General features: G+C 43.2%; 1 protein-coding gene and 1 long non-coding RNA gene across 2 annotated transcripts in view; one reads left to right on the forward strand and one right to left on the reverse strand.

Annotated features, from left to right (window-relative positions):
- Gpc3 (glypican 3) overlaps positions 1-11,391 on the reverse strand; it is a 341,549-nt gene extending 330,158 nt beyond the window's left edge. The window contains exon 1 of the mRNA NM_016697.3: positions 11,050-11,391. Coding sequence (NP_057906.2) covers positions 11,050-11,221 — 172 coding nt within the window. The 5' untranslated portion in view covers positions 11,222-11,391. The remainder of the gene's footprint in view (positions 1-11,049) is intronic.
- A630012P03Rik (RIKEN cDNA A630012P03 gene) overlaps positions 1-16,464 on the forward strand; it is a 43,205-nt gene extending 26,741 nt beyond the window's left edge. Inside the window, exon 5 of the long non-coding RNA NR_045367.2 lies at positions 15,056-16,464. This is a non-coding gene — a long non-coding RNA (RIKEN cDNA A630012P03 gene). The remainder of the gene's footprint in view (positions 1-15,055) is intronic.
- Positions 16,465-16,867: the final 403 nt, after the last annotated feature.

A 16,867-nucleotide genomic window follows, 5' to 3' on the forward strand; every position in this document is an offset into this window, starting at 1 on the left:
CAGGCAATTGTGAGATTCTGAATTGGACAGTTAAGGAGATGGCAGATTAAAAGATGTAGAAACCATTGAAACATGATAGCCAAGCCATGGGACTAGGTACATGAGTAAGCAAAGACAATGGAGAAGCACAGAGGACACATGGCACTGAGCACCCACATCTGACAAAGGTTACCATGAACAGACTGGACAAGCAAAGGCAGAATCAAGTAGAAGACCTAGAATGTACAGTATCTCAAAAGACAAAGGAACATGACAATTCAGACCAAAGATTTCCATGGACATTATATTATTTTCCTCACGGTCCAAAGGATAGGGATACAGTGGAAAGAACATTAGACATGGAGTAAAACAAATCTAGATTTCAGTCCTGCTGCCACCATTTACACAAACGGTGGGAAAGTAAACCTTTCTGGGTCTCAGTTTTTCCAACTATAAAATGGGCATGCACCACCTCCTTTTCAGGTTGGCTTTATATATTGTGATTAATTACCCAGATTGCAAGTGGCATACAGTAAGTACTGGGTAGGTAGTTTCTACAATAGTCCCATATGGGGGAACTATCCAACCAACCTAAAAATGATACACCCCCCCCCAATCTACTAGAAACAAAGGAGTTTTCAAGTATGTGTTAAAAGAAAGTAGAACTAGGCATAGTTAAGAGAACCTGGTGTTTTTGTCTGGTACTAGAGTTCAATTCCCAGCACCCCCATCAGGTGGCTCATGGTGCCTGTAATTTCAGCTCCAGACAGTCTGGACGCCCTCTTGTGGCATGTGAGGGCAAGCGCATACATAACACGTGCAGACATATAATTGGACGAATTAATAAAATAGCAATCTTTAAAAATGAAAATAGAAACCCTGGTGAAGGCAACCTGTTAAACAATAGAGACATTAAAGACACCTCACTTTTTCCTCACCCAGAAACAAAACTCTGAAGACACTTAAGAACACTAACTGCTCTTCCAGAGGTCCTAATTCCCAGCAACCACATGGTGGCTCACAAGCATCTGTAATGGGATCTGATGCCCTCTTCTGGTGTGCATGAAGACAGCAACAGTGTACTCATAGACATAAACAAATCTTAAAGAAAGAAAGAAAGAAAGAAAGAAAGAAAGAAAGAAAGAAAGAAAGAAAGATCACCCTAGTTTTACAAGTATTACTAGACTTTGCTTAGAACCACATGTCTCAGAGGCTAGCCTGCATGCAATCTCAGCCAGATCTCCCAAAAACAGTGTAACAACTTTCATCTTATAGAGTAGTGGCGTCCCCACTTGGGGAGGAGCAAAATGCCACGATATTGGAATGAAAGAAGGTGTTTGATGAGATAAATGGAAACAAGGCTTTCAAATGGCAAAGTGGGGTTGTGAAAGATTAGATAGATAGATAGATAGATAGATAGATAGATAGATAGATAGATAGATAAATGATAGAGAGAGATAAAGATATATATTCCTCCCTCTCTCTCGATCAGTCTAACCCTCTTCCCCTCTCCATGTGTATGTACATTTGGGTGTTTGGTACCTTCTAGCTTAGACTATGACAACATAGACTCATACTTCCTCTTAATCCAGAAAGCTCTTGAAAGATTTGCTGGGTTTTTAAAATATCACCAGATGTTGGCAAAATATATTTTAAGACATGTCCAATGAAGAGGCCTGGAAAATACCATCCACACCCATAGAACCACTTGAGCCTATATACTGATGAGTCTCAACTATGCTTCATCCACACTCCACACTTTCCTGGTAAGCTCCCAGGACTTCAATTACCATCCATATACTGATACATCCTACATATGTAGCCTCTCCCACTTCACTATGATGTGTGGGTCCATGATAAATGGGTGTGAACATGTGACATAGGCCACGGCTGGAAGACATGCTTTGTGCATTTGGTTCTGGCCTATCTTTCTTTGGGTTCCAGGGATTGAACCCAAGCCATCAAGCACACCTAGCAAGTGTGAGTAAAGGCTTGTGTGTAGTAGAGGACAGCCTCAGGTGCCATTTCTTTTCTTCCACCTTGGTTTGAGACAGTACCTTTGTTGTCAACAGCTCCAAGCTAGTTGGCCCTTGGGCTACCAGGGTTATCTCCTATGTTGCCATAGGAGTGCTGGAATTGAGTCTGCATGTTATTATGCTGGCTTTACATGGGTCCTGAGGATTTGAACTTAGGCCCTCACACTTGCAGGGCAAGCACTTGGCCCAATGAGCTAACTCTCCAGCCCTTCATTTTGTCATAAGCCTTTACTTCTCTCATGCCTCACACAACAGCACTTTTTTATATATTAATTGTTTCAGAAATCGAGATTGGAAAGTGCCTTTGGCGCCCCATTCACTTAAAATACTACCCGCTTAATACTTAAAATACTAGAAGCGGTCCTCCAGAATGGTCCAGGGTCATAGTATGGGCTGACTGTAGTTACTTAATGAGAATTACATCTCCACACTTGGGGAAATGATGAAACCTGATAACTAAGCAGTAGGTCTCTTATATCAGTGGCAACCAGTACAGCAGCAATTTGGAGCCAACGTATGTAAAACATATTTCCCTAGTTCAGTGGAATGCTGTATCCTTTAGTTCTTTCCACTGAGAGTTAGGCTCACCCTCCATCAGACATCTCCAACCTTTGGATGTTTTGACAAAATGTCATCATTTACAGAATTCATGCTCAAGATTCAAACAATCAAGTTATGAAAAAGAAATCTCATAATGATTTTGAATAATTTTACAATTTTGTGTTGAGCTGTATTCATAGCTAAACTAGGCCATAGGTGTGTGTGACCCACAAGCAACAGATTGGACACACCCTGCTTGTGTTGTAGCTGTATTATCTGTGTGTATGCAGAATACACTCGACACACATGCACGTACATGCATGTTGGAACCAGGCCCATCCCTGGAACTGAGAAGCGGCAGACACTTTATGAGTAACTGTGCTGCAGAGACAAATATTAAAGCACAGCTTTCAAATCACAAATATAAACTGTGACTGTGAAAGTCTACCCACTGTTAAGAGTAACAACAAATTTGAGCTGAAACAATATGTGTAATTAACTGTGACTATCAAAATAATACTGTATGGATATAAGTGTGTAATGTATGAATATATATGCATATACATATTCAAATACCACCATTTAAATAACACCATAAGAAAATCTCTGTGTCACCTCCTCTTCAATCTTCTTAGGCCAACAGGACTCCCAGGGCCAGTGTTTCAACTCCACCATCCTTTCTTCATTCTCTGCTGCAAACCAGTTTAGAGAACCAAGCACTCAGGGAAGCATCTCCTAGTTACATGTCATCCCAAGCTTTCACTGGACAATAGTCAAGTCCTTAAGAATCCCTCTTCAAATGTTGGTTAACTATGTAATAAATTATAATCATCATTCTGTACAAGTCACTGTACTCACCAGTCTAGAGGAGATCAGGATTCAAATATGGCTCTTGCATTCAGTGAACAATAGGTTTGGATGAGGTTGTGACTTCCCTATATATTTTAAAATCATGGATGCAAAGCAAGACGTACGGGTAAAATATTCTGGGCAACAAATGCACTTGTGGTGCAGTTGTCTCTCTGTATTATCCCTGAATGCATGGACTTGCAAAAGTCCATGTTGAGATGTTTGCCAGTCCTCTCTGTCTGTTCTATGCTAGTTAATATTCTGTTATGTACCAGAATGTGAGCTCTTAATGTCCTCCCCACGTCTGTCATTCTAACTCTACCCCTTCACCACTTTCCCTTCAGCTTCACTTAGGCAAAGCCAGGTTTGTAAAGAGCAATGGAGAGTCTCAGGATTTCCTAAAACATAGTTATCAATACTAAATAAGCAGTGGTTGGAGAGGGGACAGAACTGGAATTAAAAAAAGGAACTATGCAAATTATTTTATCCTACCATATAAAATTTCTTGTCCTGCAAACATATTTCGGAATATGTCCTTTTAAACACAACATCAATCTTAGTGGCATAAGTAAGAAATTGTAAACACTGAGGAGGAGCTTGGTTCCAATCAGTTTGCTTTAGGAAGGACAGCTTAATGAGTATGCTATAAGAAAGTGGTATGTTGAGCAGCAGCTAGGGAACTGCACATCTTTACTGAAACTTGGGAGCAATATTGTCATAAACCAAAATTCAAAAGATCTATATAGTAAAGAAAATGCATGAATGTTTCGATGTGTATAACCTTACCTTTAAATTACTTAGAATTGCCTTGGAAACAAGAACAAAATACTTACCCCTCTTGTAAGACTTGGATAGTCTACTTCTTCCAGGGAATGAAGGCACAAGCAACTGAATTAAAGCAATACTCTTTTTACTTACCTATAGGTAACAGATGGATTTTTTTTAACCTGAAAAGGTGACTCCTTTTTTAAAATCCCAGTAAAATTAAATCAACTCCTAAATATTAACTTTATTGAAATTGTATGTTTCTAGTACATTCTATCTGCATTCATTTGGTCAGTAAATACATACTAGTACCTATTGTTCACACTAAATGTAGACATAAAAAATGAATACCATATTATCCCTAACCTAAGGGAGATACCAGGCTTGTGATAGGAATAACTGTGAAACTGTACCTTGTGGTTACTGTAACCAGGATTTCAAGTTATTTTCAAAAGGAAGACTTCAAAGGATCAATGAAAGTTTTGCCCTAAAACTGTGCCACCTTCTCAGTTTATAACAAAACGTGCTTCATTGTGGAAACTTAAAAAAAAATAGATTTAAGTACTCTAGCCTTTGTTGAAAAATGAACAGTTTTCATCTTACAGTGCATGAATGCATGCAATGGATAGAAGTTTCTTTTATAATGGCTTTGACTTCCCTGTCCCCTCTTATCGCCATTTTCACCTATATTTTATCTCCTTTCTTATCAATTATTTATCAATATAAGCCTATTAAGCACACTTCAAAGAGCTGAGTAGATTTCCTAATCTGGCATATAAATACAATTTCAGCTCCTAGAAGTAATTAACTGTTCAGAACACTAGAGATGCAAATTCTCAAATGTGGCTTCGACAATCTTCACACAAAGAGAAGCCAAAGTGAAAAATGTCTTTCTTTGTAACCACTTTGGGTTTATGTTTGTTCGTGGGGGTAGTGGTGGTTTTTAAATGACAAGAATTTTGATAATTAGCATGTGTGTATATAATATTTAATTGTCCTAATTTAAAGTAGAGGAGTAAAGCTTCTTTCCTTGTTTATTCAAAAAGGTCTCTGCATGGGCCTGAGATGTTCCAGTGGGTGCCTCGCCACTCACACACAGAATTTCAAAATGCATTTTCTCTGCTGATATGGCCATTGTTGCACTGCTTTCTGAATCATGTTCTCTCTGCCATCATAGCTCAAGAGGTAAATTCCCACTCACTTAACGCTGTCTAAAGCCAATCTGGGGAACCATGGCTTGGATTCGATTTTCTGATATTCATTTCTCTTTTTAAAAGATGTGTTTGTTTGTTTGTTGTATGAGTGCTTACACACACCAGAAGAGGGCATCAGATCACATTATAGATGGTCGGGAGCCACCATGTGGTTGCTGGAAATTGAACTCAGGACCTCTGGAAGAGCAGCCAGTACTCTAATCTACTGAGCCATTTCTCCAACTCTGATGTTCATTTCTTAATGGAGTGCTAGAGATCCTGTTTCAGGTCAGACATGCTGCTAAATATGGGCAAATAATTACGGGATTTTTTTGCCCATACTTCCGGTTATAGCCTAGCTTACCAAATACATCAAACCCATTTACAAGATTGGCTAGGGTTCAACAGATGTTGGCTGTTGGAACAGTCTCTTGAGTTGAGCCTGTACAGGAATTCTGATCCCAGGTTACAAAAACCCATGAGGTACTACAACAGATCTGTGCATGTCTCCTAGCTTGACTTCCAAATATGGCAACACCAACATTAGAAAAACGTCTACTTGACATTAAATCAAACAGGACTTGATTTAGGAGAGGTCCTTTGATTTATGTGCTATAATAATTGTTGATCTTTAACTATACTAATCCAGGCATAACAATGCTGCTGACTTCAATTTGTTCTTTGGGTATTCAATATTAATAAGCCCTACCAGTTATTAAGAGTCAGCAGATAACTGAAATAAGCCTGGATCTGTCTACAGCCAAAATACATAAAGACTACAAAGTTTATCTACACACCCTAAGAGTGTGCCATAGCATTGGGCTTAAGCTTTTAAAATAAGCTTGAGAAAGTATTCGAAAGTTCATATAAAATACTTACTGATCTAGAAATTCTTTCTTGTTAATTATCAGCCAAATGCCGCATGGCACTATTAGCACTGTGCTCAACACTGCTCAAAGAGCTTTCCCTTTAAGAAGCTTATAATCTAAAACATACAAATAACCATATGCAGAAAAAAAGCTAGAGATCAGAGTAAAAGGAAGCATTCACAAAAAATGTACAAATTCAGCACGCCAAAACTTTTCAGTTGAGCAACATGATCCCCAGTGAAATTCTTTCCAAATGATGTATCGTGTGCACAAGTTATAAGTGATTATCTTCAATTTTCTTAGAAATGAGTAATAAAATCCTTCTTAAGACCCATGCTTTTGTATAGGCATCAAACACTAAAGTTGGCATGGTCATTGATAGCTGCCATGTAAAGAGAAAACATATTTTCTGTCTTGTCTCATAGGAGAAAAATCCAGGACTCTTCTCCCAGGTTGGTAATAAGCAGTCTTTTCCTAGGCTACAGTGAACAGCAAACATTGCAACTCTAAAGATGGAAGCAACAGAATGCTCAAAAATATTGCATCAAAATATTGGATACAATCTACCAGCCCATAAGGAAAAAAAAAAACACATTGCAAAACTGACACCATCTGTGTCATCTAGCATCCATCAAAACCTTCTTCTGTGTCTTTTTAAGATGGAGGCTCTATTAAGAGACTTCTCCCTATCTCCCACTTCATCTCTTCTGTTCTTTTCCCTTGCCCAGGCTGCCTATTGTGACCATTCCAGCCAATTTCCTGGAGGTCTTTTCTAGCCTCTTTCACCCTCTTTAATCCTACAAGTTTCCTGGGAAGCTTGTTTACTCGTGTGCTCCCCCACTCTACTGCAAGCTCCTTGACAAAGGGGACTGCATCTTACTCCTCTCGGCACCCCCAGCACCTAAAGCAAGCCTGCCAAGGAGCCCCACCAATCATCCGCCATCTCCATCAGAATGATGGCTCCTTCTAAATAACTTCTCAGTAAGGATTTATGCACTAAATACATTCAGAGCACATCTAAAAGAATTTTCCAAACTCCTCAAAGTTAGCACAGGACAGTACAACTTTTGAAAAGTTTTGACAAATCACCTGCTCTTCTAAATGTCTAGTGAAATCTCAGAGGAGAGAAAAAAAATTCTCCCATACCTCGGTTCTCATTGTCTCTCCCAACATTTGGACTTAGTTGTTTCAAAATAATTGGGGACCCACAGCTGGCAACACAGATAGGTTTGCTAGTTTTCAGAGTGCATGCACACTCACACACACACAAACACACTCACATTTAAAAACAAACTCTTTGTTTCAAGAATTTTCCTTTGGAATTTTTTTTTCTTTCATCAATTTCCAGCAACTGCGAGTGATTTTGGTCCTTGGAGGCTGCCTTTTACACATAGGTGCATTCAGCCTTCTGCATCCATTCTAGTGCTTTCCAAGGCCCTCTCCAAGACAAGATCTCTCCATCTTAGGGGAGTTGTAACACTACCATGGTTTGTTTGATTTTTCTCATTCCCATCCGACCCCTGCAACTTCCACCCCCCACAAAAGTGGTGTATGGCATTCATAAAGTGAATTACACTTGATTTTTGTTTAGAGGAATTTTTTTTCAGACTTCTGTAACATTCCCTTGAGACAATTGGAAACATCATTGTCTGATTACTAGCTCACTTCCCTTGCCTAAAATTGTATCCATTCTTGATTGCGCCTGTGGGTAGGTTAAGCAAAACAAAATAAACATCTAGACTTATGAGCTCATTGGCTTTTTTCTGAATTTTTCTAAATTAAATAAGGGCAAAAGAGCTGTACTGAAAGTCAGTTATATGGATTTCCCTGCCAAATGCTAACTCTGTGTGCCTGGTTTCCATCTGTAGTGCTTTCCAAGTTACAAATCCTTTTAAAAAAAAAAGTGGGGTCTGAAGAGATTCATGGATTTGGGGAACATGCTATTTGGAATGGCTGTCCAGTGCCTTTGAACACTCTAAAAGAAATGAAACATGCGATTGGAAGGGTTTAGATCAGCTTTGTAGAAGTCTGGGGTAGTCCTTCAGCAAACCAGTGATTTATTTTTTAGGCTGGCTGATTTCAAATGCCATTAGTCTCATCCATATTAGCATAAGAAATGTACCTTATTCACGCTAACCCAATTCTGCTAATGGCCAAAGTTAGCAGTCAATCCCAAATGCGCCCCTTACGTGAAACAGGACATTCTTGAGGATATTTCCTGAGTGGGGACCGAATCTCATTTTATCTGGGACAAAGAAAGCATTAATGCAGTTAACACAGTGTAGCAGACAAACTGAACATGGCTTAAGCTGTAGATGGCGATGCGGGAGGGGGAGTCAAGCGGTCATCGCGATGGTTCATAACTATCAAATAATTTGCAGCTCTCTTTCAATTTCTAACCAGTGAGAAACAGCAGCAAATTACACATTTATTCGCTTTGAAATTATGCACTTGCCATTGTATTCGGTCTGCCATTACCATCTCTTCTCTGAAACTCTGATGAGCTCCTTGTGCACATGAACATTAGGATCTTTACCATATTTTCTATACCTACATCGTCCATCGTTAGCCGACTAAAATTCAGGACAAATGGGTTTGGTCCAGGCCTGTGCTGCCACAGTACATGGTAGCTGGATGGTTATCACGATATTTGAATTTGGGACTTGTTTTCCATGTTTGCCATCTAAAGGTGCGGGGCACAACTTAATTTTTTTTTAATGAATTGTGCTGGGTTTATATGGAAACAAATAGAAAAGTGCTTCCTCCTAGAGTTTGAGAAATAATACAGGAAAAATTCTCTAAGACAAATAAGTCTCTCTATAAGTATGATCATTCTTAGGCTGGAAGCACGCGAGGCAGGAAACAAGCCCTAGCCAACTCTCATAGACACAGTGTGTGGGCCTTCCCAATACTTTTATACAGATGTAGCAAAGAGGCAGGCAGCCAGAGAGCTGGGGGAAGGAGAGAGACTAGCAAGCTAACGCGCGCCTCTCTCTCTCTCTCTCTCCCTCTCTCTCTCTCTCTCTGTGTGTGTGTGTGTGTGTGTGTGTGTGTGTGTGTGTGTGTGTGTAAGAGGATTGCTAATAACTATCTAGATGAACTTTTCTCGGTACCCCCTTCTTTAAGCACCATTTTACTTCCCTTTGCATCAGCCAAATACTGCCCAACCCCAACCCTGGACCAATTCATCTTGTGGGGGCTCAGCCTGTAAGGACCAATTTTTATATTATCAACAAAAGCGTGTTCTCTAGCCTTAGCAATCTAATTACCATGGCACTTCCAGGGGAGAGAGATTCGCCCGTTGTTTCAGCTCTGCAGAACTGATTCATAGGTTGCCCCTTACAGCTCTTGCACACGCCCACGTGGTACGTTATTAAGACTTAACAGTGGAAGAGGTAGTTCTACCCTCCCTTAGAGCGATATCCTGCAAGGCAATATTTAACATATGCGCAAGTGCATTTCAGTCACCAAAAAAGGGTGACCAATTACCTTTGCAACTAAACAGCAGGCTCACTAGCCTCTTTTCATCAACCTAAAGAAAAGGCTGAGGGCGCGCTGGCTGCCTAGGTAACCTCCTGCCAGTGAACGCTCCCTGGCAGCGCCCACAAGGCGCGCATACGCATTCACAACTTGGTCCAACGATCCGGCCCGCCTCCCTGACTTGTTGAGAGCCACCAGCCAAGTTGTGGCGAGGCTTGTTCCCAATGTCTCCCAAGCGCGGGATGAGCGCCTAGCTGGATGCACGAGTCTTCGGAAGGAGAGCCTGGAAGCCACAAACGTCTGTGTGCAAATACGGCTGGCTGCTTTCTTCCAAGCGCACCTCTGAAAAATTAATCTTTTCGAAACCCATTCTTCCTGCACGTATTGTTAGTATAGCAACTTGCCCTGATTGGATTCTAAGGCAGGCGTTAAGCGCCCAACCGCTGGACAGTCAATCACACAAGGCAATTAATATTCATCTGTTGACAGCGGCAGCCCTGAGCTAAGGTTAAAATATGCCCCTACAAAATGATCTGATTGTGCAGAACAAAAGGCAGGCGCTCTGAAACTTTCCTCTGCCTAAAATCTTCTCCTCTTCGGGGTCCAGCCTGTCAAGGCAGATGAATTTGGGCGGGGGAGGAGTCAAATCCTTTTTGGATTCGTGCTCCGTAGGCCAAGCACCGCCGATTTTTAAAGAGATTTGCCAACCTAGATAAGGGAAGCTGTTTTGAAGGGAAAGGCTCAGTCTTGCACGTTTTGGAGGACCCTCCTACTCAAAAGTTTCCTTCACTGTGTCTTCTCTAGCCTCTGAGGATTCAAAGATTTGTGCTCAACTTTGCCTGCACTTGGGCCCGGCCAGCCTCGGGAACCCAGACTGGGGAACGGAAAGCATGGGGGGACACACGGTGGATAAAGTGTGGCCAGAACTACGGGTCCAGCTAAGGCAGACGTGCTAGTAAGGGAGATAAATTCCCGAGTCACAGTCTTCACGTTGTGAAGCCGGTTTGCTAAGAGCAGAGGGGAGCCAGCTCCCACCTTCCCGCCCTCCCCCCCCCAAAAAAAATGGGCGCTAGAAAGGCGATCTCTGCTGTTCCTCGCTCTGGCTTGCACAGTTCCTGACAGCAGCGTGAGCCCGGGGCATGTGGACAGAGTCCCATACTGTGCTTCCCTCCCTTGGTAGATGGTCCAGGCCCCAGGCACAGCAACCATTCCCAGGTATCCTGCAGCAGAGAGCACGGCCGCTGCGGCCCCACCAGGCTAGCGCGCTCTGGGAAGAGCCACCACGCGCGCCTTGGCTTTCCACTGTGCGCGGGGAATGCTCAAGGGACCCCTACTCACCTGGTACAGGGGTTTCTGGAACCCATTTGAGTCCGGGCTGCAGTCTCTGGAAGAAAGAACGGACCTGGTGACAGGTGGCGTCTGGAGGCGGCGGGGGCTGCGCCTGTCCCAGGCAGCCCAAGCCTAGCAGCATCGCCACCAGCAAGCACGCGGTGCGCACGGTCCCGGCCATCCTGCTTCTTGGGGGAGCGAGGAGAGCACGAGAGAGTGGCAATAAGAGCCGGAGCGGTCCCGAGACTCAGCAAGTCTGGCAGTAGCCCGACAGAGCAAGAGAGGAGCCGCTACCCAGCCGCCGCAAAAGTTTCCTCGCAGCTACCTGGGCGCTGGGCGAGGGCGGGAACAGCTTGGCGGTGCGGGGCGGCCCGGGGCGGAGCCTTGTGGGCGTGGCGAGGAGGGACGGGGCGGGGCGAGGCAAGGCGAGCCGCGCTGCCTGGAGGACGGCGTGGGGTCGTGTAGCTGCTGGCCTGCGGGATGCGGGGCGTGGCAAGGAGCTTAGCTGGGAGATTGGGTTTACCAAGGTGGCGGGCAAGCCTTGGTGGGAGAGGCGCGGGAAGAGGATAAGGAGCGTGTGCGGTGGCTCCCGGCAATCCTGCCCTGACACTCGCTCGCCGCTGCTCTACACTGGGCGCTCTGGCATAACTACTGCAGAGGGGCTGCAGGCTCAGGCACGCTGATTGGCTTCCCAGCAGCAGTCCCCTCTGACTGGCTCTGGGAGAAGTTCCCCAGCCTCACTCCTCCTTTCCGCCTCCCTTTGGCCTACAGCCGGGAGGGCTTTTCCTTTTCAGCCTTTGCAAGCTCTCCATCTTCCTTGGAGTGGAGTGGAGGTCTGCGGTTTAGGTACACACACACACACACACACACACACACACACACACACACACCCGACTCGACCCTAGGCCTTCTCCCACCCAGATCTGGCTCCTTCTGGCCACCAGAGCCCACACAAGGTTTCCTAAGCACAAAATCCCTCTCCTTGCTGTTTTCTGAGAAAGGTTTCTTGGGAACCCTTTCCCAATGCAGCTGTGGCCAAGCCCTCAAAGCCTACCCACAAATAGTCACGTTCCAGAGCGCTGGGGACCTCTGGATTTCACAGCCTGGCTCATCTTTGTACCTAAAAGGTCTGGAAGCCCGTGTAGCTTGCTGGGTCTCATTCAATAGAACCACACAAAGTAAATGTGTGCATGTGTGTGTGTGTGTGTGTGTGTGTGTGTGTGTGTGTGTGTGTGTGTGTGAATTTAGGCACTTGATCCTGATTCCTAGGTGAATCATATCATCTACAGGATAATCACGGGCGACCCTCATAAAGCAAAGTGTAGCTGGTGAGAGTAACTCATTCAGGAAATCATTTTACAGATGAAATTCATTAAGTCATGGTTAGTCTGTTTCATACCTGGAGTAGAGCCCTATTTAGAAGATTTCCTGGATGTCAATCCACGTTTCTTCTACTTAATTCTCACCAATGGAAAGACATTTCTTTGAGAATCAAATGCCCCTTTGAGAAGAAAAAGCATATAATCATTATCTATGCTCTACAGAAATTGAATCATTCCATCAGATTGGTTCTCTTTGTGACTCCACTCATGTGCACACGTAGACAACTTTAGCCCAGTGTCTTGTATGTAGTAGGAGCTCAGTATTTCTACAATTAATGAATTTGATATCTCGGTGTAAACTAGCTTGTTGTCTGATTGTGTTCTTTTTTTTAACTAGACAGAAGTATGCTTGGAGACATAGATAAACACAGCTGGAGGGGGGCTGTGTCTTGAATAGGGGGCTATGAAGAAAGAGAAAGCAATATGAAGGCAACTGAGCAATTTATTCAAGTCTTCATTTGTTCATTCAATAACCATTATTGGAATTCTTACTATGTGCTTGACTCTGTGGGATACAAAGAGAAAACAGAGACACGAAACCCATTCTGTAGTACCTGACCTCAGAGAGTTTCAAATCTAATGGGGAGCCAACAAAGTGAAATGTTAACACATTATGTGTTAAGAGGGAAGATGGAGTTCTGAGGGCTGAGCGGAGGGATCAGAGAAAGTGTCCCAGAAATGCTGATGGCCTAAACTCGGACTTGAAAGCCCAGTAGGGGCTGAGGTGAGAAAAGACTGGGGGAAGGGTGCCCTGGCAAGGAAACGGGGTGAACAAAGAAGAGAGGCCCTGGCATGGCCCATTTGGAGAGTAGGAGGTGCAAGTAATGATTTCAGGCTGAGGAGTTAAAAGAACTAAGGCAGGAGGGAGAGGCGAAGCAAGGGCCAGATTGTGCAGTGTAGAAGCCTGCAGAGGAGTCTGTGGAACCACTTAAGGAAATTCTGAGCATAGGGGTGACATGATCAGATTTGTCTTATTAAAAGATATCCGCAACAGTGTTTCAGAGAATGGTTTGAAGAAGGCAAAAGATTGGAAGCAAGAAGACCAGCTAAGAGGCCCTGAAATTAATGCCCAGAAGAAATGACAAAGGCTTGTGACAAAGGAGTTTTGAAAGGGGAAAACTGTCCCAGAGATATTTAGAAGATAGAATTAAAAGTGCATGCTGATCCAGTGCCTATGGGGGTTGGGTGAGAAGGAGTCAAGGACAGAGGGCTTAGTCACCCCCACTTTTCAACAAACATTTGAGTGCTGCCTATGTATCTGGCATTCTTCTACTTCATAATTCCGCCTGGGGCTAGGCCTGCGCCTGCATTGAACATTTGACAAATGACATAGCCACTTTAAAAGAAACACCAATTAAGAGTCCTAATTTGGCTGGTGAGTTTGATATGTTCCACCTGTGGAGCCCTGTGACCAAAGGGCAAATTGGAAGGCAAGCATTGATTGAATTTCACGACCTCGCAGAGGAAGACATGACCTCCCATAAATTCATGATCTTCCAGAGCTCATGCAACGAACTACAAAGGCAACAGTTGTTTTCAACTACTGGGTATGAAATACCTAGGGAAAAACGTGGCTATGCCTCCTTTTCAATCTGTGCTTTTAATATAGAACATGCTATGCATAAACTAAAGCACTGTTTACAAAATGAAGTGTGGATCCCTGGATTCAATGCAGTGGACCCACAAACTTGGGTTTATTGTCAAGAACTTTATTTCAGTGGGTTACAAACTGTACATATAATGAGTGCATTCCCCTCATAAGCTTTATCAAAACAAAGCTAAGTATCCAGTTCAGCAAAATATGAGGTAGTTTGAAGATAACATTAAGTGGTATTGGAAATAGGAAATACATTGAACCAAATAGGGTGGTCCGTGGGTCCCTAGGGTTTGAGCTAAGTCAGAGACAGACTGGCTCTGAAGTTTGAAGAACTATTTTTTAGCCTGGAAGTTTCTGCTCTCACTCCAAGCACCTACTTCAGAGCTTTTAGCCAAGCAAAGGGAAGAGTTAAAAAAAAAAAAAAAAACAACCTTGCCTAGCAGAAGAAGTGCTTCCATTTTTATAAGTGCCTCTCAAAGGCTTCTAACCTTCCCAATCCCCCAAGTGATGACTCTCACAGTGGAATTTCAGGCACTGAAATGGACTTTGTGGGATAGGCTTCTTTGTCAGAAACACTTCCAGAAATGTCACAGGCAGCCATCTCCACTGCTTAGTCAGTCAGTGTTGAAAAAGTTTACTCCGGATAATCTTTAGCCAGAGGCTGGGGAATGTGAATTGCGGTACAGCACGTGGTAAAGCCTAGCTTGCACAAAGTCTTGTCCTGAAAAACAAGAAAAGGAAGGAAAACAGGAAGGAAGGAAACTCATTTACTAATGTGTAAACTCTCTACTGCATGCTACAGAGATGGGTAATAATTAAGGTTGTATTTCCTAGCAAAGAAAGGTAGAGTGTGTGTGTAGGGCCAGCCATCCCTCCCCAGGCTGAGGTAGAAGCATGCATTAAGCCTGGATGTTCAGGACCAGCCAGAGAGACACAGGGAGACCTTGTCTCAAAAACAATAAACAGAAAACACGTGTGTGTGTGTGTGTGTGTGTGTGTGTGTGTGTTGACAAAAATTCTATTTTCTCTTTTACAGAAGCAACTGTCTCGCCTCATTCGAGACAAGCTCCCTTCCTCGTGCTCCGTTTTTGTCAGTGATTCCTCTGAACTCTTCAGTAAGAGAAGCAGAGAGGTAATCAGTGTGGGGCTACAAAAGGACATGCTGATTGAAAGAGTGTTCGTTCGCCTTGGACAATCATGGCTCTGTGCTCTCAGACCCAGTTGAAAGTGTTTAGATAGCATGGCTGGACCCCCTTTTCTCCTTTGGACCCCAGGGGAAGGCTATCTAGCCCAGCATGCCCAGAAGAACTTTTCTTCACCTTTTGCTCCTGGACTCCAGTTTGAAAGAATTCGAGAATTCCCAGCTGTAGCCAGCAGCTATTATCTTGCTGTAGCAGGGAGGAGAGTCTGGTTCCATGGCTCCAAAAGCAGCATAAATCAAGATTTCTGGGAGAGGGTTAAGAAAGGGTGTTCAACAGCTGCCGCCATGGGAGGAGCGCATACACAGCCATGCACATGGCCACACACACACACATTATTTGTCTTGGGCCCAGTTCCTTTGCCCCCCAGGTGTTGTTCTCCTTTTTCCATCCCTCTCAGGTACACAGTGTCTTCTGCTCTTAACCTCACTCTCGAACTTGCTGTCAGGGAAGAAGCTGACAAACTCATCCTATCTCAATGTATCTGGTTGATAGGATGTAATGGGGGCTGCCCACCCAGGGGTATAAGTATTTCAACAGGGATCAAAGCTTTAAACCAAAGGAACAGAGCTCTAAAAACTCTGGAATTCCAGGCATCCGCCAGTGGGAAGGGAGTGTTTAAACTGAGGGGCAATGAGGCCTTTTTTGGTGCACCTGAAATCACATCATGTAGACAGTTGCTTATATGTTAGGCTGCTTGCTGCTCACAGTCAACACCTCTTGTGCCACACCTCTGAGCTAGATGGCACACAGCCACTTTGTCTCCTCTTCCCTTGCACTGTATGAGTCCTTTGTGGGCCAGAGGGAAGGGGAGGCGCCAGGCACACTGATCCCAATTCTCCCAGATGTATAAGCTATGATCAGAGGATGAATTATAGTCCTTTGGGAAAGAGTGTTCATTCATCCATCGCAGCCAGCAGGCCAGTGCAATGTAAATGGTAACTTTGTAAGTTGAAAGACTTAAAGCCATTTTGAAAATTGCATAATAATCTCAGGCAGAATTTGGCTCCATGTATGTGGAAAATTAATAGATGTGACTGGGATGCTTGCATTGTGAGTTGTGGAGGGCTAACCTCACTTCAGACTTGAGACTATGCTCTGCCCTCACTAAATCCACAAAGTTTACTGAAATTCTTATAAGTCAGCATCCAAGTTTTGAAAATAAAAAAAAAATAGAGAATTCTTTTATTTGGGACATCATGTTGATTACTACAAATAAAGAAATATTCTATTGTGTTTTGTTTGCATAAAGGAATATTGATCTTGACTCCTAACATATTTCTTCATACCTTTAGTCTATTGATCTTTTTATAACTAGATAGATATACCGTATGTATTTCTAGCATTTTGTGTCTTCATAGGTGTGTAGTGTGTGTGTGTGTGTGTGTGTGTGTGTGTGTGTGTGTGTGTGTGTGTGTGTGTTTATGTGAAAGTTTGAGTGGTTTTGTACTTTGGCAATTGAGAGCATGGTAGCTTTAAGTTCAAATACTAGTAATGTCCAAGGCATAGCTTTATATGCTGCATGGTAATTCCTGTGTGCTTTATCTTGTTTTTAAATTACTGTGGGCCAAAATTTACAATGGTTCAGGTATGTGATATATGCATCTTAATGCCTGTTTCATAGAAATTTCAAGTAATTTCTGGGTCTT

This window comes from Mus musculus, chromosome X (genome assembly GCF_000001635.26).
Source record: "Mus musculus strain C57BL/6J chromosome X, GRCm38.p6 C57BL/6J".
NCBI classification, from domain to species: Eukaryota; Metazoa; Chordata; class Mammalia; order Rodentia; family Muridae; genus Mus; species Mus musculus.